The 27,970-nt window shown below is 36.0% G+C and overlaps 1 protein-coding gene across 1 annotated transcript in view; it reads right to left on the bottom strand.

The window, feature by feature from the left end:
- Nucleotides 1-25,588, bottom strand: part of UPF2 (UPF2, regulator of nonsense mediated mRNA decay) — a 59,560-nt gene extending 33,972 nt beyond the window's left edge. Inside the window, exons 1-10 of the mRNA XM_026867866.1 lie at nucleotides 25,179-25,588; nucleotides 23,350-24,129; nucleotides 18,880-19,040; nucleotides 17,641-17,838; nucleotides 15,630-15,779; nucleotides 9,103-9,206; nucleotides 8,503-8,588; nucleotides 2,411-2,519; nucleotides 1,058-1,171; nucleotides 65-181 (exon numbers count right to left, since the gene is read on the bottom strand). Coding sequence (XP_026723667.1) covers nucleotides 65-181; nucleotides 1,058-1,171; nucleotides 2,411-2,519; nucleotides 8,503-8,588; nucleotides 9,103-9,206; nucleotides 15,630-15,779; nucleotides 17,641-17,838; nucleotides 18,880-19,040; nucleotides 23,350-24,129; nucleotides 25,179-25,540 — 2,181 coding nt within the window. The 5' untranslated portion in view covers nucleotides 25,541-25,588. The remainder of the gene's footprint in view (nucleotides 1-64; nucleotides 182-1,057; nucleotides 1,172-2,410; nucleotides 2,520-8,502; nucleotides 8,589-9,102; nucleotides 9,207-15,629; nucleotides 15,780-17,640; nucleotides 17,839-18,879; nucleotides 19,041-23,349; nucleotides 24,130-25,178) is intronic.
- Between the last annotated feature and the right edge of the window lie 2,382 nt (nucleotides 25,589-27,970).

Genomic DNA, 27,970 nt, shown 5'->3' with positions numbered 1-27,970 from the left:
TAAAAGTTGTATTGGTTTCATTAAGTTGCATGACACCCTCCCCATAAAACAAATTTTCTCTTACCAGAAGAACACTGGTTCTTAAGTGAGATTCTGGTGATCTAAAGAGGAATCTTCCACAGGTTTCCAGCAGAGTGCATGCCATTTCAATATGGTGATGAGAAAAGTCTGACAGAAGCATCTGGTATATATTTATATAAAAGTACAGCATGTTAAACATCCTTTTCAACTACAGAAAACAGTAAGTTCTATCTACCAGACTTTACACTACTATGGTATTCCACATTCTTAAGAAAAAAAAAGCAAATTGATTTCACTTATCAGATATTAACAAAATTAAAAACATTAATCTCATTAAGAAAGTACTATAAGAACAGTCTAAACCCCAACTTCAGGCTCCAGAAACCTGAAAAACAGGATGCTTCCTAAACCTAGCATAAAAAGACGACAATATTAAAACAAACATTATAATCTCTCCCACACCCCTTCCAACTCAGTATTACCTTATTTAAAATTCCTGCTGCTAGATTGGAAAGCCACCAAATAATACTACACAAGGACACAATAACCTCAGAGCACATCTAATTTAACTTTACGGTTTAAGTTAAACAATAACTAGAAATTAAGAGCTTTGCCTGTCACAATATTTTATAGATGAGAGAAAAATTATGAGTAGCATTTTTTAATAATTCAGTACACAGTTATTTGCTGTGTAAAAACATTAATTGAAATCAACATGATTAAAGTTTTGCAGTGTATAGCAGATGAATAAGTAGCAGTGTGTACCATCACTTTACAAAGAAAATTATTAGCAGTTTGGTTATGTCCAAAGGTGGAAATTTGTTTTAATGTATACCTACCATTAGAAAAATTAAAACATTCCAACTTCTACAACAGCTATAGAAGCCTTCTTCTACACAGCAGCAACAGACATCAGGGTTTAAAACTTCATATGCAATAAATTAGTGGATAATATCAGCAATAGATATATGAAGGGGATTAGGATGGGGATACATTATCAGCATACACAGCAGTACAGGACTATCACAACACTAACCTTTAAACAGTGGAGAGTATCATTTTTGGAGAACATCTTGAACTTGGTAAGCTCACCAATAAATCTCACAGTTTTATTCTTTGTTTCAATGTTGATCTGGTCCTTCTTTCTTACCTTAAAAAAAAAAAAAAAGGATTGGATTTTAGGAACTCAAAAACACCTACCTCTTATAAATTACTATGACCCGAATTTAATAAGACTGCTAATTCAGTAGTGGTTGATATTTGTTTTGTTCATTATTCTCTACCTTCACCTATCACCAGGTTTCCCAAAAGTCTCTCTACAACCTTGTTTCTTCAGAAGCTTTTGAATTTCTGTCCCCATTCCTGCAACCCACAAAAAAACTAGAATCCCCTAGCATATCTACAGTTACAGGAACACATCAACCTGGCCACCCCCACTTCGCCACAGAAGTAGAGGTTAGAATACTTCACCTATAATTTTTAGAATCAATATAATATATTGATCAAAAGTCTATATTTTTAGAATCAACAGGTAGTCTCTATATGAATAGGACCACTTGTATAGTCCCTAAGGAAAATATTAAACATTGACAACTTCTTCAAGTCAGGTTTAATAAAGTGTAGACTTTTTTTATTCTTTCTTCTTTTAAAATTACTGACATCCAGCATAATTTTAGTAACAAAGTACAAGTTTATACCTGTCTAAACATATAAAATTGTATTTCTCCCCAACAGAAATAGCTTATCCTGAGAACAGTTAACTTCAGATAGTTAAGAGTTACTTAAGTCTGAGCAATTCATACATATTTTTAATGTCAATATTAGGAAAAAATTGACATCTGCACCATAAAACTCAAAAACCAGTGAAGGAATCATCACTGTGCACCATAACCAATTTGACTACAAAACTTAGAACAAAGTGAAAGAAACAACACTGAAAAATACAGTTGTGAGGAAGGGAAAATTTTGGTTGATGAAAATTGTAAAAAAAGAATTTGAATTAAGCACTACACTGCAATAGTAACCACTGTATTACAATAGTAACCTTGTAGTGGGAAACATGTTGTTAGACTAAGTCAGTTCTCATTTTAAATAAAAGTTATTACTTTATAGAAAACACAGTTGAAGCACAGTTTCTAATTTTGGCAACTTACTGTAACTGTCGTACAGTTAATTTTTATATACTCAGACATATATGCTAAATTTAAAAAGAATAGTTTTAAATGCACAGATTAGTATTCTAGAACAAATCTGCTCAGATTACAGAAAATTATCCACTGAATTTAAGAATTAGCATCTACATAATATCAAACATTATTTTATTCCCCAAAGAATGACTAATATCAGACTAGATAATCTGGAAGCAAAAACCTAAATCAGCAAAACATACATGAAATCTGAAATCCCCTTTCAGCATGGAACAAAGATCCTCTGCTACATCAGACATGCAGGGATGCAATGTGGCAACCAGTCTTGCATAAAAGGGTAGCAAATCCAACCTGAAAACAAAGGAGATAATAGACAACTATTTTATAGACAAAAATGTATTTATGTCTACAAGTATGGGTACCATTTTACTTGTGAAATTAATGAATGTGCGTATAATGACAGAACTATGTACACACAATTTCACAGGCTGACACTTCAGATTGCAATATTTAAAAGCAGCAATACAAGAAGGTATACTACCACATCCTATTGGAATCCTTCATAGTTAATTTCCTTTCAGAACTACTGCCTTAGGTGAAATGCCAAACGCCATCTTAACTATGGAATTTGACCTTTAAGAAATTACCAGATACAAAAAAAATTCATATCCCTCTCAATACACAAAGTGAAAAATTCTTACAGAAAACTCCATTTGTTATTGCAATTTTGTTCTGGTTTTGAGCAGCAGCAGACAAAACCAGGAAGGTAAGAACATCTCTATTTTTAAGGCAATGAACATCTAAATGAATGTAGCGGTTGTTACAGAAAACAAAGCTCAGCAGATGTGATATAGCAACCCTCTTCCCCAAAACTTAGTTAAGCACTTCCACAAATGGTAATATTTCAACATTTTCTTTAGAACTTCCCTTATTTCCTTTTCTCTTTCCTTGATTAAATGCCTTCATACCCATTTCATACTATCAAATGTTTTGTAGTATTATAGGGAATTTTGGAGGGCCATTTGTGTTTTCCTTAATTTCTACTTTGTTTCTTTCTGTCAAAGACTATCTGGTTGTAAAAATGGGATAAAAGCCCTTAAACCTTGTTTGTGGCATCATGTAACAGGACACAGAATATAACACAGCTGGTTCATGTAAACATGCATGTATCACTTTTAAATGCAGATAAACCAACTGCACTCTGAGGCCTCATAATATCATTTAACAAGCTGAAAAAAGAATTTCTAGTTTATTTTCAGAATGTAAGTTAATGCTGTAAACAGATGAACTGTAGAATAAGCCTAATGTTTTAAGTGGAGATAAGCATCTTCCATTTTCATGCTTCAAGTGACAAATTGCCTGTAAGGGAAAAAAAGGATCTTGAGTTTACATTTTATGAAGGATTAAGGTTTTCCCTACTGCTAGGGGGGAGGAAAAAAAAAACCAACCCAAAAAAAACCCAAACCAAGAAAACCCCAGAAGATTCTGCTGAAAAAAAAAAAAATCTAAAAGCACAGTCAATACATAAAGATTGCCCTGGCACAAAGTAAAACTGGAAAAGCATTGAGACAAAAACTCCCCTGAAAAAGCACACATGACTGCTTTCCCTCTCCATTCTACTGCTCTGTTACTATAGCACATTTCCAAGTTCTTTAATATCCCCACAAAGAGGGATAATTATTACAAATGTGGATTAGAAGCATCAGAATATACTACCTCAAAGAGGCACAGCTAAGCAGCCTCCTGATAACACATAAAGCTCCTGGTGAAATATTGTAGGTATCCTGGTTACCTATTTAACAGTTTTTATTCTCTCTTGTTAATCAATAACTGAAGCAGTATTTACACTTTTCAAGCTTGTTGGAACACACAGTCAAGGATCACTAGCTACAGCAAATTACTATGGTGTTATTAAGCATTTAGCCATTAACTCTCAGAAAAGTGCAAGTCTCATTACCTCACACACACACACACACACACACACACACACATGCGCGCGCGCGCGCGCTAAACTGAAAAAGGACTTTGGCTGAATTGAGGGGTTCTATTCTAATTGAAGAGATTTTTGCACGGCATCTCTTTTAAGACAAATAGCAGGAAGCTTTATTCTGGTCTGAACAAGTACCTGCCTGCTGAGAGCTAATAATTTCATCTCTGTAAACTGAAGATACCTGGGGGAAAATTAAAGTCTTAGAGCATTTTGTTGTTGTTCCCTTACAGAACGACACAAAAGGTTTCTTCATGAGGAAGAATACTAAGACTGTGTATTTCTAAATAGGTGAAATATTATAAGGAAAAGCCTTGGGTCAATTACTATGAAATTGGCAGAGATGGAATCGGTTCCCTCTCTCACAGGGAGACAAAAATTAGTGCTCAGAAGAGGCGACATTGCAGTATCAGTGGCACCACCTACTGGTACCTCCATTAAAGCTAATTGTGGGTTTTGTTTTTCCCCAAAAGCACTCATTTTTCTTGAGAAGGGGGGCAGAAATTACCTAAAAGAAACCACAAAACCCACAGTGTTGCTTTCTCTTCCTGCTCTTCTACATTATGAAGGGATGTCAGTTACTCTCTGAAGCGTGCGTTAAGTACCCTGAACACAAACTATTAGTCACTACTTCTGACCACCTACCTTGGATTGAAATCTAGTCAGCTCTGGATCTCTGGATCACATGGACTGCACTTGAGTGAAATATCTAACAGCACATCTTTTTTTGGTAGAATTCCAAATGTTAGTTTTTTAATAAACAAAACTTTGCTTAAAGTCCTAACTGCAATCTCTCTAGAATGGGTGCAATCAAAATTTTATATCCAGAAAGAGTGAAAGGGGTAATTTTATACATTTATTAACTCATATTCTACCAGAAAGATAGCTTAAAGAACAAGGCAACAGAGCAAGAACTCCTGCCACACAAGCATAATCATAATCCAGATAAATGCAGCGTATTCACAGGGCCTGAACAGGTACAAACTGTTGCCCACACTGCTCGGTGGGAAGAGAATGATGCTGTGGAACTGGCATGTTACCAGGTAAGCACTTTTTGCTTTATTTTCTTAGCTGTTGCATAAACTTATTCTCTCAAACACATCCCTCAACTTTGTCGTTGAATGAGACAGGCCACTGAAACTGCTAAGTCACGTTCAAGTGAACAAAAAGGACCTTGCTACTGAGGATGCTCAGGATAGAGCTGAATGCAGATGTACAGGAGGTTTACGATTTATGAGTTAAAATGCTCAGAACTATTTAACACTCAAGAAGCAGCTAACTTCTGAATTAAGAACAACCGAAGATAAGGCTAAAAATTTCCCTATGGTAAATAACGAATCTCTTGCTTTGTAAATCTGCAGCTTCATAGCTAGGAATGCCAAGAACACTGGAAGCCACAACAGCCCCTATTTACTGTTTAGCACTTGACTAGAATTGTTCAGAATTTAAGGTTTAAAAAGAGATTTTAAACTTCTCATACTGAAGTTGAAAAAATTCAACAGAATTGCAGTATGCAATTAAACATAAATAATTATGTGTATCTGTACAAGAGATAATTCAGCTAGATAGCAAAGACTTACACATAAATGCCCTGAAGCTGTGAGCAGTATGGGTTAAATCACTATACTGTCACTTTAGTACAAACTATTATAGTCCTGAATTAGAAGGCTAATATTTAGTTTTAAATCAATCCTCCAATGAAAATCTGAAAGCCACTTGTATACTAGCATTGAAAAAAAATCTTTTTAAAAGGCTTTCTGCTCTGTTGGGTTAGAGGTTCAAATCGCAGCTGAAGATGTAAATGCGATCCGTTCATAAGTATTCAACAGAGCAGTGCAGTGATGTATTCCAACACTAATCTACAGTTAGTTGAGAAAAAACCCATCCTTTTTTGTCAAATTAAGTTGTCTGTCTTGAAGAATCCTGCATTTGTCCTGATCTATCCAACCCTAGTGGAAGCAAGAAAGCTCCCTGGCAACACTGCATAATGACTTTGACTTTACAGTGTCTGCATTACTTCTTGAACACGAAACCAGTTTTGTGCTTTTTTGGTAAAACTGTTGTGTCTGCATAGTTCCTAAAACTGATCTCTCAAGAGAAGAAACAGAACTTTTTCTATTATTGAAATACCTTATTGTGGCTGCCACATAATAGCCAGGCTTAGACAGCATTGTCTGATATGCTTGAAGACTAAATGCTTTTGGAAAATATATTGCTTTATATACATCCTATAAGGACACTGTTCTTCTGAACCTTTCACAAAAAATCCTAAAATAAACCAAAAGAAAACCTCCTCAAGAACATAATCAAAGCAAGCTTTCTTCTCCCACGGTATCCTGGAGAGACATAGCAGAAACTCCTGTTATTGTTGTTGCATACTAGTTTTTACTAATTCCAGAAGGAAAAAACATATCATTATGGCTCAGTGAAGAGATGCCAGAAGCAAAAATACTGTTAATACAAAGCTTCAAAGCAGTGTTATATAAATTTTCTAAATCAATTTGTAGCATTTTATAGCAACCATTAGTACCGTGTGTCATATACACACCTTGGTGTTTTTCCACAACTATTACAAATATTGATTTCAAGACAGAAAGCAAGAATTGCTCCTTTACCAACTGTAGTAGTAAGGATAACTTAAATATTAGGATAGATTGCCCTTTAAAATCGTCTGCATCTACAGGCACTTCAGTTGGTATTTTGATTGCAGATGTGGTTCAGAACAAGCAGCTCAGTCAACATCCTGCTTCCCCTGCTTAGTAGCCCAGAGACGGGCATCTAACACAGGCAAAAGAACTGGCAGATATATATGACTAGACACAATTGAAAGCTGGAGTATTCATTAGTTCAATAGGTCTCAGAGCAGGGAGCAGAAAAAGGTATTTAAAAATAATTGTACATGCATTATTAATATTTATTAATATGAAGAATAATTAATATTTATCATTAACAGTGAGAAGATCAGCCAAGTCATTCACTTCACTAATAGTTGCAAATATTAGAGAAATGTTACAAAAATAGTAGCTCCTTGAGCCGACCACACCATCTATAACCTATTGAGTTGCTACAGAAAAATAAATATTTTTAAAATTATTATTATTACTATTATTATTATTATTATTATTAATAATAACTGATTTGTGGGTAACGAAACTACCATCGGGACAACAAATCAGTGGCAGTGTGGAGACTCTGTATGTTTTTAGTAACTTACTGTGTTCCTAGTACAGCCTAACCAAAGAAACACCTTTTTTAAAAAAAAAATACTACAATACACTAGGAATTTAACTTTTGCTTTCATGGTATCTACGAAACCACATTGCTGAATTTACAAGCCATCATGTTGTTCTTGTTTGAAAAGTACCTCTTTTGCTGTGCACAATGTCAACAAATTCCTTCAGGTCATTATCATCTAGTACACATTAGGTTTTTTGGTTTATGCAAAGCAAATCATTCTTTTTAGAAGAGGTTCCAAGAGTTAATGATCAGTTTGAGCAATCTGGAATCTGCAGCACCAGGAAGAACTAAAGGGCAGTGATACAAATATTATGGTATGTTCAGAAATCACCCACATGTTTGTTTTCTGCAAACATGGAAAATTCTCTATTATTTTAAGCTGAAGACAAAAGCCTAAGTCATCCTGCTGACTTACATCGCTGTAGATGTTCTAGGCCGTGAAAAAAGTTCTTAATTTTTTTATTTTTATTTTAATATTTGCAACCATTTTTGTAAGCAAGTTTCTTCGTGCAAGTGCAGGGACCTCGCTTACACAAGAGACAAGGACAAATAGCAAAACTCTACATGGACAGATCTACAGGGACAGAAAAGGCCAGGCTCAAACTTTATACTCTTTCTCTAAACTGGCCCAACTAGAACCAGCTCCATTCCAGAAGATACAAAGCTATTATAAGGGCTATGCACCATATTAGAATTAACGTATCACAAGAAATTCTCCTTCCTAAACTACATTGTGCTCTAACTATTCAGAGGTTCTTATATTAAAAAAAAGTACAAGTTCTCCTGAATGAAATATATCCTTCTTTTTAGACAGAATGTAAGTTTTTGCTGCTGTTTCCATGGTTAAAAAGCTCATTAAAAGATCCATTATAAACACACAAATACCAGAAAAGAGAAACTAATTATGAAAAAAAAATAACACTGCTGTGGCAAAATATTGTGAATTGCTTGATCATTAATCATTAAATCACTCTAAATTGCACATTAGGAATAAACAAATGCAACTTGGAATACGCACTGGTTTTCAGTAATTTAAACAGTTAAAAAGTACATACATATGTTAAGCAACCAAAGGGTGGTGGATCCAGCTTGTTCCCCTTCAGTTCTTACCTTTGTCTAGGAACTATGAAAAGTGCTCGTACTAGTTTTCTTCTGTTGGCTTTTGTATTCATATTCATGCAAAAATCCATTGCTGCCTATAAAGAGAAAAGTCAATACAATATTTCACCTTTAATGCAGTGTTCTTTTATTTAAAACAATATTAACATGCTTTTCAAAAGCACCTTTTACAGATCTATTCCTGTTACATGCAGCTGCTTTAAAAAGAACCATGAAGAAAGAAAAAAAAATTTTTCTGTCTCTAACTAACATAGTTAGAAAACATGTTCATTTACAGAAATACAGACTGATTCTTTGGATCAAGACAAGGAGAGCAGCTTTAAGTAGGTGGGAGGTAATTTGTCAAGAGTGATGGGAGGCAAAAATAAAAAAGACTACTTCTAAAACAAACTAACACATAAGAAAATTGGCAGATGAAACCAATACTGTATGGTATTTGAGCAATGGCTAAGTGAGAAAGAAAATATTTCCTCTAGGTTAAAAATTAATTCAGCTATGCTAGAGTCCAAAGCTTCAACTCTTTATTTCCAATCTATCTGCTCTATCATTATGGCTTTTAAGAATGGAACAAATAAAAAACTATGACTATACCTTGTCTATGAGGTCTCTGTTGACACAATTTGGAAGTTGCTGAAGAAAAGCATCTACTATAAGTTTTAAATGAGATCCAGTACTGGCTTCTTCATCCTCTTGTTCTAACAGAGTGAAATAAACAAGCAGCACACATCTTTAAGCTATGAAATATAAATGATTTATGACCACATTCCCCAAACACAGTGCATTTGTCATTTTTAATTGTTAAATATTTCACCCACAGATTCAAAAAATAAGTTATCAAGATGAACACAAAATTTAATTTAATGAAAAAAAAAATCCACTGCTTGTCTATGCCCAAAAGTCAGAAGTATCACCATTAAAACTTGTCTTCCTATTCACAAAGTTCCCTACCTCCTAATTTGTACTGTCAGGAGCAACAACAAATATATATTCCTAGAAAACCACAATTTCTTTAGGTGATAAAAAGGAGGACCGCAAAAAGGCCCAAACATGGGGGAAAATAATATGGAAAAAACCAACAAAAACCCAACAACACCTTAATGCAATTGTAGATTCTACTTTTCTATGTATGTTTGCCCTGCAGGAGAAAGAGAATTTTTGATTAAAAATGTCCATTAAGGCCATTCTTCCATCCGGTATGTTCTTGACATCTTTTCACCTGAGGCTGTAAAAGCTAGAGGCAAACTTAATTCCTTCCACTATACAGAAACCAGTGTATAGAACCATAACCAACAAGGATGGAGGGTTGATCATGTAGCAATTGCAAGGCAAGTGACAACCTGTTTTTCAAGCAACTGCTTCCGTGTAGTTTGCAACACAGGAAGCAGCGATGGTGAGCTCTATCTACTGATTGAGTCAGTAACAATACTTGAGTAGAAGACTGCAGGACAGTTCTATTACTGAAATTCAGATTTTCTGATATCAGCTATGAAGATCTCACCAGATCAATCCCCCTACAGTTACCCTCTAATTGCAAAACTTGTGGTATGCTTCAACAAATTTCCAGATTTTACTAAATCCTAGAGAAGAGTTTAGCTTGTTCTATAGCACAACATGAGCCAAAATGATGTTATATCACAAACACTTGGAAAGAACCCTTTTTTGGCCAAAGCAACACTGCCTCCCAAAAAACGAACATGATGAAGCTTGGCTTTCTTTCAGTTTGAGGATGTTCAGCAGTAACACAAACACCTAGGATGTATTTGAAAGGAAAACAGACAGACTTCAAAGAGGAGAATATGGTGGTGGAAGTCACATCCAAGTAAACTACAAAATACCCAACACCTGGTAAAGCCACTATGTCTTTACAGGTTACATGGTAAGATAAAGCAGCACTGAAGACTCAGTTTTCTTTTTCAAGTTACTGAAAGGCGAAGTGGTAACAAAGATGTAATGTTTTAGGATTTTTTTTCTTGTTTTCGGAAACTGCTGGAGTCAGGGGCTGAGCTTAGGCAGAGAAACACCAATTGCTCCAAACAACACTGCCAGCTACCCAGTCTTGAAGTCACTAGATATTAAAGGAGATGCAATTGCTCCTCTCTTGCACAGGCAACTACAAGTCAGAAGAAGAGAGAAGGATTCATTAAGAAAGGAGAAAAAAAAAAGAGGCAGCAGGTGTTCCAGATGCTCAGACAAAAGAGGACCATGACATTTTAAATGCTTAATGGACCCCTGACTTTCTCAGACATATACTCAGAGTTCACTAGGATGCATGCAATAGCTCAGACTAGACATTTTTACTAGCAATTCTTATTTTAATGCATCTTTCCACTGAGATATTTACAGCCACATCTTCCTGTCTCCTAATGTTCTTTTATCTTCCCCTTTCTCCCTTACAGCAATTAGTTGTCTCACCTCAGTCTTCTACTCAAACTGACTCAATGCTTTTGAAATTAATTTAAAAAAAAAAAACAACCCTTCGACAATTCAGTCATTTCTCTAGAAAATCTTTCAAAAGGCCCTGCTATCACAGTCAATTTCAACACTTCCCAAATATATCTCTTCTTTCAATGGTCCTCTCCTTCACCGGCAGGTTACAGATATTCTCACATTGTATTTCTTTCTCCTCACAGTACGTGGATTCCTTTTTAAGTGGAAAGGCTGTTTTGTAGTACCTGAACCAGGTTTGGGACTTCAGACAGAAAATTAAGAATTTTACAGTGACAGGAAATGAAAGAGTCAGGGCTTCCTTCTAAGTCAAACAACGATTCTAAGTCGCAATTCGTGCAAAAAATGAGTTCATTTCCTGCTTTTCACTCTGATCCTCCCAAGTTCCAGTCTTTTATCATCACCACATTTTAAAACTGCATTACGTCTTTTTAAAAATCTACTACAAGTAGTAATGTATACCAGTTACCATGAGACTATTTCTGTAGAGACAGAAAGAAAAATTATTTTTTCTTTTTAAACACCTTTGTATTTAACCAGAAGTGCATGCAGGGAGTAGAACTGAGAAAGCATCAAAAAACATTAAGGTCTTACTGAAGTCATTCTCCTGCAACAACTGGTGCAAATCAATCTTCTACTTCAGCAACAATATTTATGTGCCTTCCCCTCTCCCTACACACATACTTTCTGAGAAAGCCCTGGCTACTTTACTGTCAGCATATTTTTTAATTTTTACAAAACTACAACCTTACAGAGGGCTCTCTCCTAGAAACTCCACTCTGTCTGAAAGCTACTTTCTACAGTATCACCCAGACAGTGGAAATAACAGAAGAGAACTCCTCTACAAGATAAGTTTCTGTAATAAATTTGATCATGCAGGAGCCCTCACCATTCACGTGGTACAGACCAATACTGTGAGCAAATTATTAGCTGGATCCTTCTTTATGCACAACACTTCGGCATAAGCATAATGTTAAATATACTGATGAATCAAAGCCTCACTGAGGAATGTATTCAGAATCTAGTCTCACAAGTTCAAAAAATATTTCTCAATAAATATTTTTAGATCTTTTTAAATTCTTGCTCTTCTGATAGGAACTTTGCTAGCTCTCTAAGCAGTGTAGCAAAATTAATAGGGTTGACTTAATACTCTCTTTTACACATCATCTCTGCTGCTGTTCAAACTTAAAAAAACTGGTACTAGATACATATAAACATCAGACGACTCCTGTTCCCAGTACCCTTGATGGCTTCCACCCTGGCCATTCCTTACTTAACATCTTTGTCTCCATTCACACAGCTTCATTTTTAACATTTTATCTTCTCTTTTAAAAACCTCAAAACTCACTTCTTTCAGCATGTTTTCCGTCACTATTTTCAGCTCCGGTGCTATCTGCTCCCTCTCTCTTCCCTGAGCATATTGAAAATAAGAAAATTAAGATTCACTCCAAGTTAATACAATAGAGAAACAAAATAAATTAGCCAAGTTCCTGGTAAACAAACATCTTCAGCTAACTGCAATTTTCCTTTTACATGTGGTATGTCAAACTTAGCTGACTACAGACTCCAGCCTTAAGGAAGAAAGTGCAGAAAAAGGTACTGCAGTGCTGTGAAGGATGCTACAACAGGGCAGACTTGCTTTAAAAACACACTCTTTGGAAAACTGCCTTCTTTCCCTCATACTTGGACAGGGGAGAAAAGGCTGAAGTTAGGTGACAGAAAGAGATGCAAAAGTAACAAACAGTATGTAGTACCCACTGTCTGACTGGACTGTCTACCCTATTTATCCTATTTTCCCCTCTATAACTCACTCCATCTGCAATGAAATCCACCCCCCCAGATTATCACAGTAACTACAGCTACTTTTCTTCATCTTGGATCTTACATCAGGGTGGATGCAGCTCTGAGCAACCTAATTTAGTCAAAGATGTTCCTGGTCACTGCAGGGGGGGTGGACTACATGAGCTTTAAAGCTCTCTTCCAACTCAAATTATTCTACAATCTAAGACTCTGCTACACCCCATGCATCCTCCCTTTTTAAAGGCCCATCTCAACCTAGGAATACTCCAGTTTGTGTTTGTAATAGTGTCATAATAGTGGTTTCATTCTTTGCTGGCTTTGCACAAAACATAACTAACTTACGTCAAGTACAGATGCACAAAAATTCAGTACATATCAAGAAAAGTTAAAGCTGTATTTTTGCAGCTAAAGGACACCTAATTTTCCTAACATCAAACCTGTGAATTTTTATTAACAAAGGGGCTGGAAAAAAAATAAAAATCTACCAGTTTACTAAATGGAAATACATCACAGAACCTGAAGCAACATCTAAATTCAGAGTTTTGTTAATTCTGTATATTTGGTGCTACCAACTAGGGGTGTTGAGAATTACACACACCCCCGCCACCCAAAAAATCCAATCACTGTGTTTATGTTTCAAGTAAAGCAGCACTTACATGCTACTAATTTATAGCCCAGTTTTCTAGCAGAACCAGTATTTGGCAATCATACTATTTTAATTTTAACACTAATTTATGAAGCTACTTGTCAGTATCAAAGAAATTTGACAAAGGTATAGAATTTGCAAAGACACTATGTTTTTACATGTTTCATAAAAAATAAACCAATGAACAGAGACAATAATGAAGCAATTGTTCTCCACTAAGAAAAAGCCCACCCTGTGAATCAAATGACATTACCTTCACGAGGTAGAAAGTAAAAGGCTTTCTTTAAGGGCTGGCTGTTTAATGATAAAAATAAACCTCATTCTGACACATTTTAGATTAACCTCTCAAATGGGAGTATGTTTAATGCTCAGTCAATAGCTAGTTTAAAAACAGAAAGTAGTATTGATCGTTAGTATTTTATGTTATGACAAAACATGCATCACCTTCCTTTTACAGTCAAAAGCATGATCATCAATCCCTTCTGTGCTACTGAACATTCTCAAACTGGCATTGCCTCCCAGTGAGCTAGAACTATACAGAGACTGAATCTTCTATTTCTGATCTCATCTCCTGTTATTTCTTTCTCACTTCTACAGGATCTCACTCTCATGTTATTTGGCTTTGTCTTTATATTTAGAATAATCTTCATCCTCCTATCTAGTCAAGAATCCTTTCAAAAAAAGACAAGAAGGAAATATCCACATTCTTTCAGATGTCTACTGACAAAGTATTTTTGGCCTATCTAGCAGGCTATGACCAATCCAGTTCTTTTCCTTTCGATTCCAAGAGAACGTCTAAGCGTACCCTTATAGATAGCTGAAGCCAAGCTCTTCACTGTTTTGTTCGAGATCTCTGGCCAGAGGATAACAACTTGCTAAAGGTGAATGTCCTGCAATTAAAACTTAACATCTTAACCAGCTTAAGCTGTTGACTACTTACAGAAGAATATAAACAGAAAGGAAAATTTATTCCCAAGAGGGTATGGCTTTTTCCAACCTGTCTGGCTAAAAAAAGGAAAAACCTAAGGAAATATTACATAAATTATCCTGATAGTTTTCGTTTCAGAAGGACTCTGAAACAGTCTGTGGAACTAATTTCTCTGAATTTGTGAGGTGTCACAGACCAGCATAGTCACAAAATTAATTTCAGCTCTACTAACTTTAGGTACACAAGAGTCGTCCAATTTAAAGATCCACATGCCCCAGCCCATCCCTGATTGTCAGCAAAGCAAGACTGGAACTTTGAGGATTTCTTCAAGTTTCTCCACACCCAAACCCACAGATCCATGCATCAGCTTGGTTGGATGAACCCACAATTAAAACACCGATACACGGTCTTTGCCAAGGCCTGAACTTCTTTGCTTTGATGCGAACTCCACAGCCTGAAATTTTGGCTTTCACTTCTTAGCTTTTAAAGCCCAGTGCGGTTTCAAGAAAGAGGATGATTAGATTATAAATTCACTAGATCAGGTAGGATTTTCACTTTTAAACCACAGAATCTCCAAGCCAGTGGACTCTAGATGTGGATTTGGGTTGGTTTTTTTTTTCCTCACATTCTAGACACAGAACAAGTTTCCTGCTTCAGAAATGAAAGAAGAGAATGTGCATTTGTCCTTGGAAATCCAAAACAGCAACACAGATGTGTCTTACGAACTGAGCTCAACACCACCACCTCACTTGCTCCTCTATATGAATTTGGCTCTTTAACACCTGATGTTGCTTTTCCCACTATTCAGTACCACTGAAAGAAAAACTTGTAGTAAGAAAAATTCTTAAGAAACATTTTGCTGCTGTTTCCCCAGGAAAACTAACACAGCTAGATCTTCACATGTGTCATTTGCAGCCCTTTACACATAATTAGAGGTTACAATTCTTAAATCCTGCTATGTAAAGCCATAACATCAGAGAAAAAATAAAATTGTACCCTAGACACATTTGATGAAAAAATCATTTATGCACTGAGTCTACATACTTTCTTCTAGTCACTTTTCAGACAACTGGCTTCACATTTGATTATTTTTAAAAGCTATATGAAGGAATCGGTAACTTTCACTACAGAAACCTCCATATAATGCTTTCTGACCACAATCCTAACAGTTTCCCGCTACTAGTTTCATAAATAAACAATAGTTCTCCCTGAAGTCACTATCTACTGACTAAAAACCATCAAGCTCAAAAAGCCCTGATCAGGAAACAACAAAGAATTCCTAAAACCAATCCTTTTTACCTTGCTCATCAAGAAGCTTTTTTGTAAGATCTTCTGCCTCATCTCCACAGTCCAACTCCAGGGGGTCATCATTAATATCCAGGTTCTCCAGCTCCAACTCCAAATCCTCACTCCCAGGTGCTTCCTTATTATCTTTGGCATCTTTTGAATCTATTTAAAAGTTAAGTAGAAATATTATATTATTAAATACACACTGTCATGGTTAGAATACAGGATGACTCATGCTGCTAAACCTATGTCTCTTTAGTACCTTAGTCCTGCTAAAAGGAAATGGGGCAAAGAATATCTACTTCTTGAGACTACACTGTCTCATCTGTTAGGTCTCTGTGGTTGGATATCCTTCATATAGCTTTACTTGTGTGCCTGAAAACTGCAAACATTTATCTACACTGAGGTCTGTTAAGGACTGCCAACAGGTTTTAATGCTTCGGTTTGTTCTGAGTGCACCTGGTAACATCTTCACTGGATGATATCCACACATATAAATGGAACAAGACATTCAGAACTGCAGTAATCTAAGTGAAGAAGTGCCTAAAATGGATTGTCTGGTCATCATATAGAAAGTGCAAGCAAAAACAACCTTGCATATTGGGAAGGTCGGATAGAAAATCAGTATCCTCCAAAATCTCAGTAAATTAATATCATAAACATTCAAAAAGAGACAGATTCAAAGATACAAATTCTAACTTAATGTTTGCACTGCATATTCTTCATAGCTCAACTGATAACAAAACTGACAAAGCAAGGTAAACAAAATGTTTTACACAGACCAAGAAAAAGAAAGCAAAAAGCAGAACGGGGGAAGATACTGAAAAAATAATGTGCTATGTAAAAAGTCAAATAAAAATCTTGTTTTCCTTGAAAATAAATAATCCATGACTCTCTAGATGAAGATTCAGAAAGGAATAGCTAATATTTTTCTTGGACAACAACACGAGTCTGGCATACAGGATTTTTCCAAGAGATAACTATGTACAACATTCTGCTGTTCTTTCAGGCCTCCTTCAAGCCTCATTTGCAGTCTATGTTTCACTAAAAAAAAAAAAAAAAAAATTTAAGGCAAATAACTTTACTAAAACACCTAAATTTTTCAGTCAAAAAAAGTGACACAACTTCTAAACAGTGCACATGTCATATGGAAATAGCAGACTCCAAAAGCAGGCAACCTCTTTAGAACCACAGACAAAATTAGCCTGGAATAGACCTTGGTGAGGTCTCTAGTTCAACCTTCTGCTCAGAGTGGATGAGCACTGTATTCACATCAGATTTCTCAGGGATTTTTTCCAGTTGTCTTGAAAAATCTCTTAAGACAAAGATTCCAGTCTCACTGGGCAAGCTGCTGCAACACCTAATCATCCTCACAGGAAAATTTCAGAAATCAGAAAAAAAGGCCATGAGATATAAAGTTGACATTCCATTAATACTTAAGTGACCTACAGCACACGGATTAGAAAATCATGTACCTATGTCTTTGTTGACATATCCTTAATGTCAAAACACTGCTCTTACACAAACAGGTATCTTCTGTTACACTTTGAGCCAGTGATGGTGAATGTCATTTTTATCCCATTATAACTGAAGGTTACCAATACCTTGTTGTGAACCTAGGGCTGTATCAGAAGTGAGAAATCATCTGGCCTTTTAATCTATTTGAATTTTATATATGTTTATATAACTGAGACAGTTAACTACCACTAACCATTTAATAGAAAAAACAGAATGCACATTAACATCTTTCAAAGGTCAACTTTTAGATTTCTCACAGAAGTCAGTATTTATTCACATTGGCTAATCTCCTATTATTTTAAAATTCTATTAATATTAAAATGCATTTACTTTTTTCTTTCTTAAATGCCATGCACAGCTATAATCCCTATCTCACAGAGTTTATTCCCTAAAAATTCATCCAAACTAGTGTACTGTCCACAAATTATTTCATTAGAGACTCATTACTTCCATCAAATTTTCACATCTGTTGGACAAGATATGTTTAAAAATACTAGTATTCTACCTCTTGATTCATCCTTCCCAGAATCCTTGTTCTGGTAAAATTTTTCGTTATCTTTAAACAAAATTGCTGGCACAAAAGCCTTTAAATCGACAAGATTCTCATAGAAGTTTCTAGCATCTTCATCTTCCCAGATACCTCCCTCCAGGTCATATTCTCCAGGCTTTCCTGGTGTGAAAATATCAATACCAGGTCCATGTTCTGCAAAAACAGTGAAACCATAAGAAAGTTATTTACACAAATTTCTGACCTTCTAAAAGAAGGCACCTTTAAAGATTAAAAGAAATACTTTTAGAAGCATGTTAACCTATTAATTACTACCACTGTTTTCATTTATATATTGTAATTTATATTTTAAAGTGCTTTTAACAACCCAGTCTTAATATTTGATATACCAGTAAGTTATCTTAAAATTGTAAATTTGACACTGATAGAAAACACAAACTATCAAAGTGAAAGTCTCATCAAATAAAATCAAGCAGCACATTATTTGGTATTAGAAAGGAAAGCTATAATAAACTAAGCTATAATAAACTAACCACAACAGCATAAAAAGTAATTGCTTTGAGTATAATGAACTGTACTCCATTGTATTTTAAGAACAAGTTTAAAAAGGAATAATTTTAAATTTAGAGGTACTCAAGAAATACAGCTTTTTTTTTAAGCTCAAGATCAATTCAGACAAAAGGTATGCTCATAATTTCAACAACATCTCTAAATCTAAAATTTGATATTAAGGCATTCAATACCTCTGCCAGTTAAATGCTGTACTTCAAGTCAGTGAGCCACCTAGTGACTTATCTGGCTTAACAATATGTTCCTGCTCATACCATCATGGCTCAAAATATAATCCAAACCCCTTTTTGAACAATCTCAAATTTTTAAACTCTAGCATATGCAGTTTTTTAAATATTAAAAAATGCGTTATATAAAATGGAAAGGGTTCGGTTAAAAACATTTTTAATTTCTCATTTATTCCTATATTACCTGAAACAAATCTAAAGAGATACTACTTAAAACTACCATAACTACAAGGCATATACAATAGTTATGGTTACATGTCATGTTTAATTACTTTAATTAAAAAAACGTATTATTCATTTGTCAATACCCTTAAGTGAGAAAGCCTAAATAAAAAGAAATCAATGGAAAGAACACATCAGTAAGAGGGTTTGGTTAGCATTCCCACCACATCCAGGCCAAATCCAGCATTCTGTTTACTTGCTTTAGAAGATGGCCTACCCTCAGGTGTTGGTTTCTCTTGGGGAAGGTCAGGCATATTTTCATCCAAAAGATCAGCTAGAGATTGAGAATTTGCCAACAGCTTCTGATACGACATTGCAAATTCCTCATATTGCTTGTGTCGATCTTCACTCAGCTCTCCTTTGGAGTGAAGAATGCGCCTACAAAAATAAAAGTTACAGTAAGACAACCTCTTTTCTTAAAATACAGTTGAGCTATGCTGAATCACTACCAATTTCTCTGAGCAAAGCTAACCTTCCTTCTTCAAGGGAACTATGAGAGTTCTAGATAAGACCGCAATAGCACAAATTTAAGCAATGCTATTTTTTTCCAAATCACCCTACTGAATTACCAACTTCAATATCACTGAGGATAGTACAGTCACAGAAGTTCTAACTTCAATGTCCAAAGAGAAAGGATAACTTCTCTTTTTGCCATGAATATCCTGTGCTATGAAACTTCTGTTGTAAATTAAAACATTCAACTTGCATGAAAGCTGGATAAAAGTTGCTTTGCATCTGTAACAATACATTTCCATGTTGTTCAAATGATTAAATGGGCAATCATTGACAGGATGCTCAAAAACTGTTGCATGTCAAAACCAGTCCATTAATTTTCCAACAAGTCAAGTTATTTCGAGGATATCAGTCCAAATTAGGAGCAATTACATGTGTTTTTTTTCACTTGCTCTTTGTTTTCTTTATGGAACTAGCCATACTTATTTTAAATTCTCATTTTTGAAATTGAAATCCATTGTTGAAAGCAACTTGCATTTTATGGAATGTAATCATTGCTTACAAGTGCACAATAAAGCAGTTCCACAATTACATACAGCACAGTATACCTCAATTTTCTTACCTTACTACAATTAAGGCCATCTTGGGATTTTAGACACAAAAAAAAAAAAAAAAAAAAAAAAAATCAAGAACTTTCCATAGTTTGAACCAAATACACAGAACAAAGTAATCTCTGCTACTACAAAGCTTGTCACAGAAGACTGATGAGACTGTCCTCCTTCCTTGCTTTTAGGTTAACTAAGAATAAGCTGGTTGCTCATTAGCAATGTTCCAGTTTGTTCTCAACTAGGGCTCCTGAGATGTGCATTCTCCCATCCATGGCATGATCCACTCTTCATGAAGACCTCTCATATGAATGAGGCAGTCAGTTCTCTACCAGTAAGGGACACTTTGGGCCAGCTGAGCTCTTTGGGGGCCTACTACAGCAAAGATACAAATGGGTTCAGACCAAACATGGACTTTCAAAGGGAAGCTGACAGAATGAGCTTGCCTAGCAAGTTTCCAGTTTGTTTTACAGTAACTTGAATAACGCTAGTAACATTGGACTAACTATCTGTGACCACTGACAATGCACCCTGCATTGAGATGAAAGTATCAGAAGATAAAGTTTGAAATAAGGTGCAAATGCCATAATTCCTAAAGCAGGTTCTATCATTACATTACCATTAGGCTTTTATTAAACAATAAGTATACAATCACATTATTGACAAAAAGACCCAAATATTTTATGGCATAAAAATTCTAAAACAGTTTAAGCAATGTCAGTTGAAGGATATCAGTTTTGGCTTTTTTCAGTTCCAGGTTAATTGTAAAACAAAAGTCATCTTTGTACACAACACACTCACAGGGCAAGCAATCCCTTACATCTGCTCAGAACCAAAATTTGACATAGATGTCTTGCTAGAGGGCAAGCAGCAGTAACGCTAGTATAAGTTCTGTTTCTTGTCCCTCTTACAAAAACACACCTATAAAACATGTATTACCTGCTCCTGTGAAGTAGAGCAAGAAAAATTAACAAATTAAATAACAACTGACAGTTTTTAAAGTGCAGTAGCTCATGCTAAGTGCCAATTCATACCCTTATAATGGAGATAGCTTTCCATTAGATACATATTTTTAAGTTTAAAATATACCAACAGCCTCATAAACATGAGCACTGAAACATTATTAAGAAACAAAAAAGCTAAGTGCTGTGACAACAGTACAAGAGTTTCAGTTCTCAAAAGGCAAGTTTTAACACATTCAAGCAAGCTAAAGCATAGTAAGCAAACTTTAAAAAGCACAATTCACTTTTGAATACTATTAAAATTACAACACACAGTACTTATCTTACTTCATATCTCTTCAGAATTTCACAAAGTGCCACAACACAAGCTCAGCAGATGTTAAAAAAATCCTTAATTTAGACAGGTTTCTTCCATACCTAACGCTCATTTTTGAAAGCTCACACTAGAATTTGGGAATCAAGCTGTTTCTTTCCAATGATACAGCCTGAACAGATTTTGCTGTGCCCTTAGCTACATAACCAAACCATCAGGTTCTACTGTCAAAGGGTAACTCAAGGTAGTTTTCCTAATTATCCACTTGCAGAAACCCTTGTGTCTTGTAACACTAATTTAATTTTCCCTAAATGATTCAGCAGGTAATATAGTATTAAAGCACTGTTAAGGTCAGCATATTACTTTTCAATTAACCAACCCGTACAGCTTGAGTCAGTTCACAGTCACTCTCCTGACACAGATAAATTCAAGATGTATTTACCTGACAGAATATCATAACCTAAACATATATTATTGCTGATGCACAAGAGGGAACAGTTCACATTCTGTTCACTTCATTGGTTCTAAAATAACACATGGAATAAAAGCTGTTGCTATCAGCAAAGTAGATCAAGTTTCAATTACACAGAGGACTGTTTTTTCCAATAGGATTATTGGGTTTTTTTAAAACAAGCAAACAAAACCAAACCAACAAACCAACCCCAAAAAAGAAAGCAACCAGCCACACAATCACTTTCCCCAAATCCACAGTTTAGGAAGATTTCTATAGTACTCACAGAACTTCTTACTAGGCAAGTTTCTGTCTGCACTTTGATCGCATGCAAATGCCAAGCATCTCTGTTACAGTCACGTTGTAATCAGAAGAAATTAGGCAGAAAAATTTTTTGATGTCTTGTTTCTTTAACAAAACTTACTCCCCAGTTTTTATTAAGCAGTTGGAATAAACACCTTAAAAGTTCAAATAGAGATAAGTAGTAGAATTATCTTAATCCAGTGATAAATGATAGTTCTTCACATTCTTTCCCCAAAACAAAGCTCTGCACCCAAGCTCATAGGTATAATTCTAATAAAGGTGCATCAAGAGGTCTCTAGCCTCATCTACTCAAAGCAGGCTCAATGAGATCAGGCCAAGCTGCTCAGGGCTCTATCCAGCCATTTTTATCCAGCTGTGCAAGTACACATTTAAGTGTAGTTCCCTCGCCCAGATTACCTACGTTCTTTCTTCTTCATGATTTATTAACGTTCTTAATCTCTCGAGTATTTTTTTTCCAATTTCCTGTCATACAGACTTTATAACACTCACCCATTGAAATCCCAGCCAGAACCAATGTGCCCAAAACCAATTATAATTGAGAAAGTATAAAAGTTTATATTCATTAACTAAAAAAACCCCAAACAACTAAGCCAGTAACGCACTTTAAAGTAATAAGGTAATTGTAGAAATAATAGCAGCTCAAAAGTCAGTTTACAGTCCTGTGAAATACAATACTTAGCTGACCAAGACCAGATAGGACTGCAGCACAATATCCATCAGCACAATGGATCCAAGTTTAAAGCTTTGTTTCAGGAACATCAAATTTTAATGTATTCCAAGCATACAATTGGCTCTGGACCCATGTTCAGCCTTTTAGTTGAAACCTGTGCCTACACCATAACATATTCATTTCTATCTGCTTGGAATGCTTCCAAAAGGATTTAAGAATGACTGTATTTCAAGACCAGCAGTTGGGTTTAGGCTGATTCCAATAATGACAATTCAGGATGCTTTAAAGAAGAACAAACAATTATTGAACAATGCAATCATGGTAGAAACTAAATTATTCAGATCTCAAAGGTGTGTGTATTCATACTCTCCGATACTGGTATTTCATATAGACATTCAAAGCGGATTTGAATCAGATTGTCTATACCCTCCAATATTTTAATATGTAAAATTTGCCCACATTAACAAGGTATCCCTTACACTTCAATCCAACCTAATTTTTCTTCCACACTAGTACGCTAAAAAATTAAACAAGCCAAAGCCATTGTGACATATGCTCCATTAGATACGTGTAGGTGGAAAGGGAGAAATCAGATTGTGCCAACTGTAAAAGGACAGTACCAGCTGGGAAAGAAACATTACTCTCAAGCTGCTAAGGGAGTATCACCAAACTAATAGAATTTAGAGAATTAAAGCTAAAGGTCAAGTTGCATTTTCATTCGAAGAGTCTCTCTGTTTTTCTCTTCTAAAGTATTCAGAGCAAATTCAAAACTTTTTTAGATATACTGCAGAATACACTTATCTTCTACACACTGCTAACAGACTGTTCACAAACACTGCAACAAATATAGGCACTTCATAAATAAAGTACTTTTTTCTCCGTAAATAAAAAGCAACATTCAAGTGTCACCTGTTTTGTCTTTCAATATTTTGGAGCTCCCTGTGGTCCCTTTTCAGGTGTTTGGTCAAAGACGTAAAGTATTCCTTCAACAAATTCTGGAAGGGCTGTTGCTTCTCTGGGCTAATTATCTCACTAGGAGGAAAGCTCAAGTTAAATTTCTCTGCAACAGTTTTTACTTTCCTTGGTACCAAACCAGCAATGTCATCTCCACAGTGCCGACAAAAGCTCATAACCACAGAAACATGACTGTGGGATTCTCGATCAGCGTTAATAATATTTTTAAGCTGCTCATAGATTAAAGACAGACCTTCCTTGTCAGTGAAAATCCCAACTATTGTCAATTCTGCAATGAAACGCAGATCAGTTCTTAACTTGGTAATGTTGGAAGTCTTCTCTTCTTTCCTTGCTTCAAAATGTTTTTTCCAAGCCTGAAGTAACGAAGGAGCAAAATCAGCATACCGCTGGTGAAAGAGGGAACACAAGTGCACGGCGCAGTTCACATCTGATATTTTCAGTTTGGCTTCCACAATAGAAGCTACTGCTTCTGCGATGTATTTGCTTAAATTCAGGCTATTAAAGTCATGAGACAAGGAGTCCCTTTGTTGCTCTGTAATGGTTTTTAGCTTCTTAACAAAAGCTGTGTTCTTCTTCAGACTGGAATCCAGTCTGCTGAAGAAGTTTTCCTCAGGGCGATTGTCTGGTGCATTCTGGTTTTTGCTGCGAAGCTCCTTCCTTGCCTGATGACGCTCCCAAGCCTCCTGATGGAGCTGATGTGCTTCCTCTTTTTCTCTAAGAGACATAAAATTAGTCATTTTCATTACAGAACTTTACTTTCAGGTTAACAGTTCAAAGGAAGAAAAAGTCAGAGTTGGAAACCCTCCAGTAGTTCTAGACACTATTTCCCCCTAATATTAAAATAATATTTAAATATTTAACAAGTTAATCCTAGAAAGCCAAAGCATCTGCTTCATAAACTGTTTATTTTTCTGCTGCAAAAGGAAAGTACTTCTTGTTACAAAATGAAATTTCTCAAATACTTCTATGCAGAACATATTAATCCCAAGAGACTTAGAAAATATAAACACAAAACTCCATTTACTCCAGACAGAGATGAAGTTCTTACAGAAGAGGACAACAACCTTTCAACACGTTACTGTGTTACACAGTTAAGGGCAACCTTTTATTCCCAGGCTACTGGAAGTACACAGAAAAATTTTAATAGTTGAAATACACCTGTCCTAGCTAGAACTCAGCTATGACATTGCCTCAGTTTTAGAAAGTGACATATTTCAAAGAAGAATGTCTGGAATCTTGGCTTTATTGATCTAAGGATGCTATCTTCAACACTGTAGTACCTTTTGATAATGTACTAACAAACACTGTCTTGGTAACATCACATATTAAACCACCAGGTTACATTCTGTGTTTGCCATTGAGGTATCAAGTCTATGACTGATTAAAAGAAATTACGGCCATCTCACACAGTAGGTTTGCTCTTGTTATGGTCTGTGGACCTGTTAGAGGCTGTATTCCCAATTTTATGATACTAACACTTCTCCCATCTTAAAAAACTGTGCTTCTCTCTTCAACTATAATTGTGCATTATGTGGTCATCACATGGAGAACACTGTCAAAAATCTGCATTAGAGACTAAAGTAATAGAAGTTAGAGGTGAAAATCAAAACTATGTAAAGTCATAAAGCACACTCAGCTACCCATGTAAAACTAAATACAACCTATAAGTAACTCAAACAGTTCATCTTTTATAACTTTGCATACAATCCTGATAGCAGGACTACAGCCATCTGACACAATGAAACCATTAAAAGACAACTTACTTCAGCTGAGCAGCTGCTTCTTCTTGTTTCTTTTTCTCTTCCTCCTCTTGTTTCTTTTTCTCCTCTTCTTCAAGTTTCTTTTTTTCTTCTTCTTCTTTCTTCTTTTGCTCTTCTTCTGCCTTTACTTTATCCTCTTCTTTTTTCTTCCGCTCCTTGTCTTCCTTTTTTCTTTTATCCTCTTCCAGTTTTTTCTTTTTATCTTCAGGAACCTTTAAAGTCTCTCTCTTCACGCCAACCTTAACATCCTCTTTTGGCTTCTCCCTGGTGCTCACAGGTCGTCTTTCACTAAATTCTTTTTCTTTATTATTTAATGGAGATTCTTTTTCTTCCATGTTTGCTGACTTTTTGCGCTCAGCTGGCATTGTGTTACCCAGGCAAGTCTGCAGTCACAGAAAAGTAAGTACTTTTAACTGTTGTTCATATACTAGTCACTTCCACAGCCCACCCAGACTCATTTCATTCTTAAGTAAGATAATTCACAAATGTCTGACTCATCAGAATAAAACACAGGTTTAAGTAAGTTTTCTCGAACTAAGGAGTGGACCTAACAGGTAAAAAGTAATCATTTTGTTATATTGTTACACTGCAAAGTTGTCTTCAGCATGACTCGTGAAGTTGAAGCATTTGAAGTTTCTACAACCCCAGGAATACAAGATCTTGGAACATAAAAAGAAGTCCATCGGAAAAAAATTCAAGACTGATGAAAGCAAAGTCCCCCCAACTTAAAAATAAATATTTGATTCATCATCATGCACCTGTGCCTCACTGACCTTTCTACATATCTCCTAAGACTACTCTCCCTTCCACTACCTCTACTTAGGATCATAGGATAATGCAGGTTAGATGGTACCTCAAGTGGTTCAACCTCCTGCTCAAAGCTGGGTCAGCTATGAGGTCAGACAAGAGCACTCTAGGCTCCAGACTTGAAAACTGCCAAGGAAGGAGATTGTACACCCCCTCCGGCCAACCTGCTCCAATGCCTGACTGTCCTCATTGTGACAAGACATCATCTTGCTCCCCTCCTTCCTTACCCCTCCCAAGATTTCCCCAGTCATCTTAAGCAGTCTTCTGCAGAGCACAAGTACCAGCTGGAAGAGTGTGCTGTGCTAAGATACACACACAAACCTCCTGACAGCAGAACAAACGGAAATAATAGCAGAAAGGCTACAATTATGAAGAGGTATCAAAGGATCCAATTTGTATCTCTGTCTCCTCAACTGATGTTTTTCTGGGGACTTGCAGGAGCTTTAGCATCTTTGTGGTTTCTAGCCCTCTAATTAGTTTCATTTGGCTAAGCATACGAAAGATAACATTCACTGAACAAGAAAGGGTAGTATCATAGAATTATTTAGATCAGATGGAAACTGTGGAGGTCACCTAGTTCAGCCTTGAGCCTTGCTCAAAGCAGGTCCAATATGATCAGGGACTTGGCTAGCTAAGGTTTTAATACCTCCAAAGACAGAGATGCATTGGCCACCTCTGGGCCCCCATTCTGGTATCTGAATAGCCACACCATGAAAAAGCTTTTCCACACCATCCTAGAATTTGCTATAGTCCATTCTGTGTCTGTTTCTTTTCACGTTGCACATGAAAGCTTTGAGAAGAACACAGCTTTTCTGTAGTCTCTGGCTGGGTTGTTGCAGACAGTAATAAGACTTCCCCCTCTCTTCTTACACATTAAGAACCCCAGTTCTCCTAGTTTCTCTTCAGGTATCATGTCCTCCAACCTCCTAATGATCTTGAGGCCCTCCAGTGGACTTGCTCCAGCGTGACAATGCCTTTCTTGGAACAGAATCCACAACTGGATGTGGTGTCCAGATGTGGTTTTCTAAGTACCAGATAGAGGGGAAGACTCATCTTCCTCAACCTGCTGGGCAACTCTTGTTACTACAGTCTAGAATGCAGCTGGCCTTAAAGCATGGACATTCTGCAGACTCATGTCCAGGATCAGATAGGGCCAGACAGGACTGAAAAAGGCAAATGGAACCACCTAAGCCTTATTTACTTCAGACTAAATTAATTTCTTAAACAAAAAGTTTTCACATATTTACATGCTTCAAGTTAAATGCATATATGGGCAGGACATGACTGTATGTAATACACCTCCTAAAGAACCATCGCTTAGTTTTTATTAGTAATACCAGTTTGATTCACAATTACCACCCCCACTTTTGCCTTTCTAACATTTTACTCAGACTGGATGATGAAAATATGCTAAATTCATATATTTCCTGCATCTACTCAAAAAAGTGCATAACAAGACTCTTGCACTCCATTCTAATGTAGAGTGCTCACAGTATTATTTTTAACTATTTTGAAAGATATTTATAAATAAGACATCACCCTAAAGAAAATCTGTTTCTAAGTATTCCCCATTCCTCCTCCCACCTGCCAAACAATAAAATGACAGATTCATATACTCGCTATCCCATACAGAACACTACATTACAATTTTTAAGATGTTTGTTCAGGTCTTCTGAAGAAAAAAATTGATTGCAAAAATTCACAGTATATTCAGATACGGGCAGAGACAACTTAGAAACAGAGAATCTATTTAGGACTTGACCTCTTTGAGAGCAACTGGCGACAACACCAACGAAGAAATGTTTCTGACACTGATTTATGGAAGTGAGATCAATCAAATCAGCTTTGCTTAAACAAGTACTAGCAAGTTTGGCTCCCTAATGCATGTCTACAACCAAAGTTCAGTATCTCAGAAGTAACAGATTTTCAAAACACTGATCTACATAATCTGAAAACAGCATTTTGAAATCAAGGGGGGGGGGGGGGGG

Source organism: Athene cunicularia (genome assembly GCF_003259725.1).
Source record: "Athene cunicularia isolate RWA chromosome 1 unlocalized genomic scaffold, athCun1 chr1_part2, whole genome shotgun sequence".
NCBI lineage: Eukaryota > Metazoa > Chordata > Aves > Strigiformes > Strigidae > Athene > Athene cunicularia.
The sequence above is the reverse complement of the archived record's forward strand: the minus strand, read 5'-3'. Positions and strand labels throughout refer to the sequence as shown.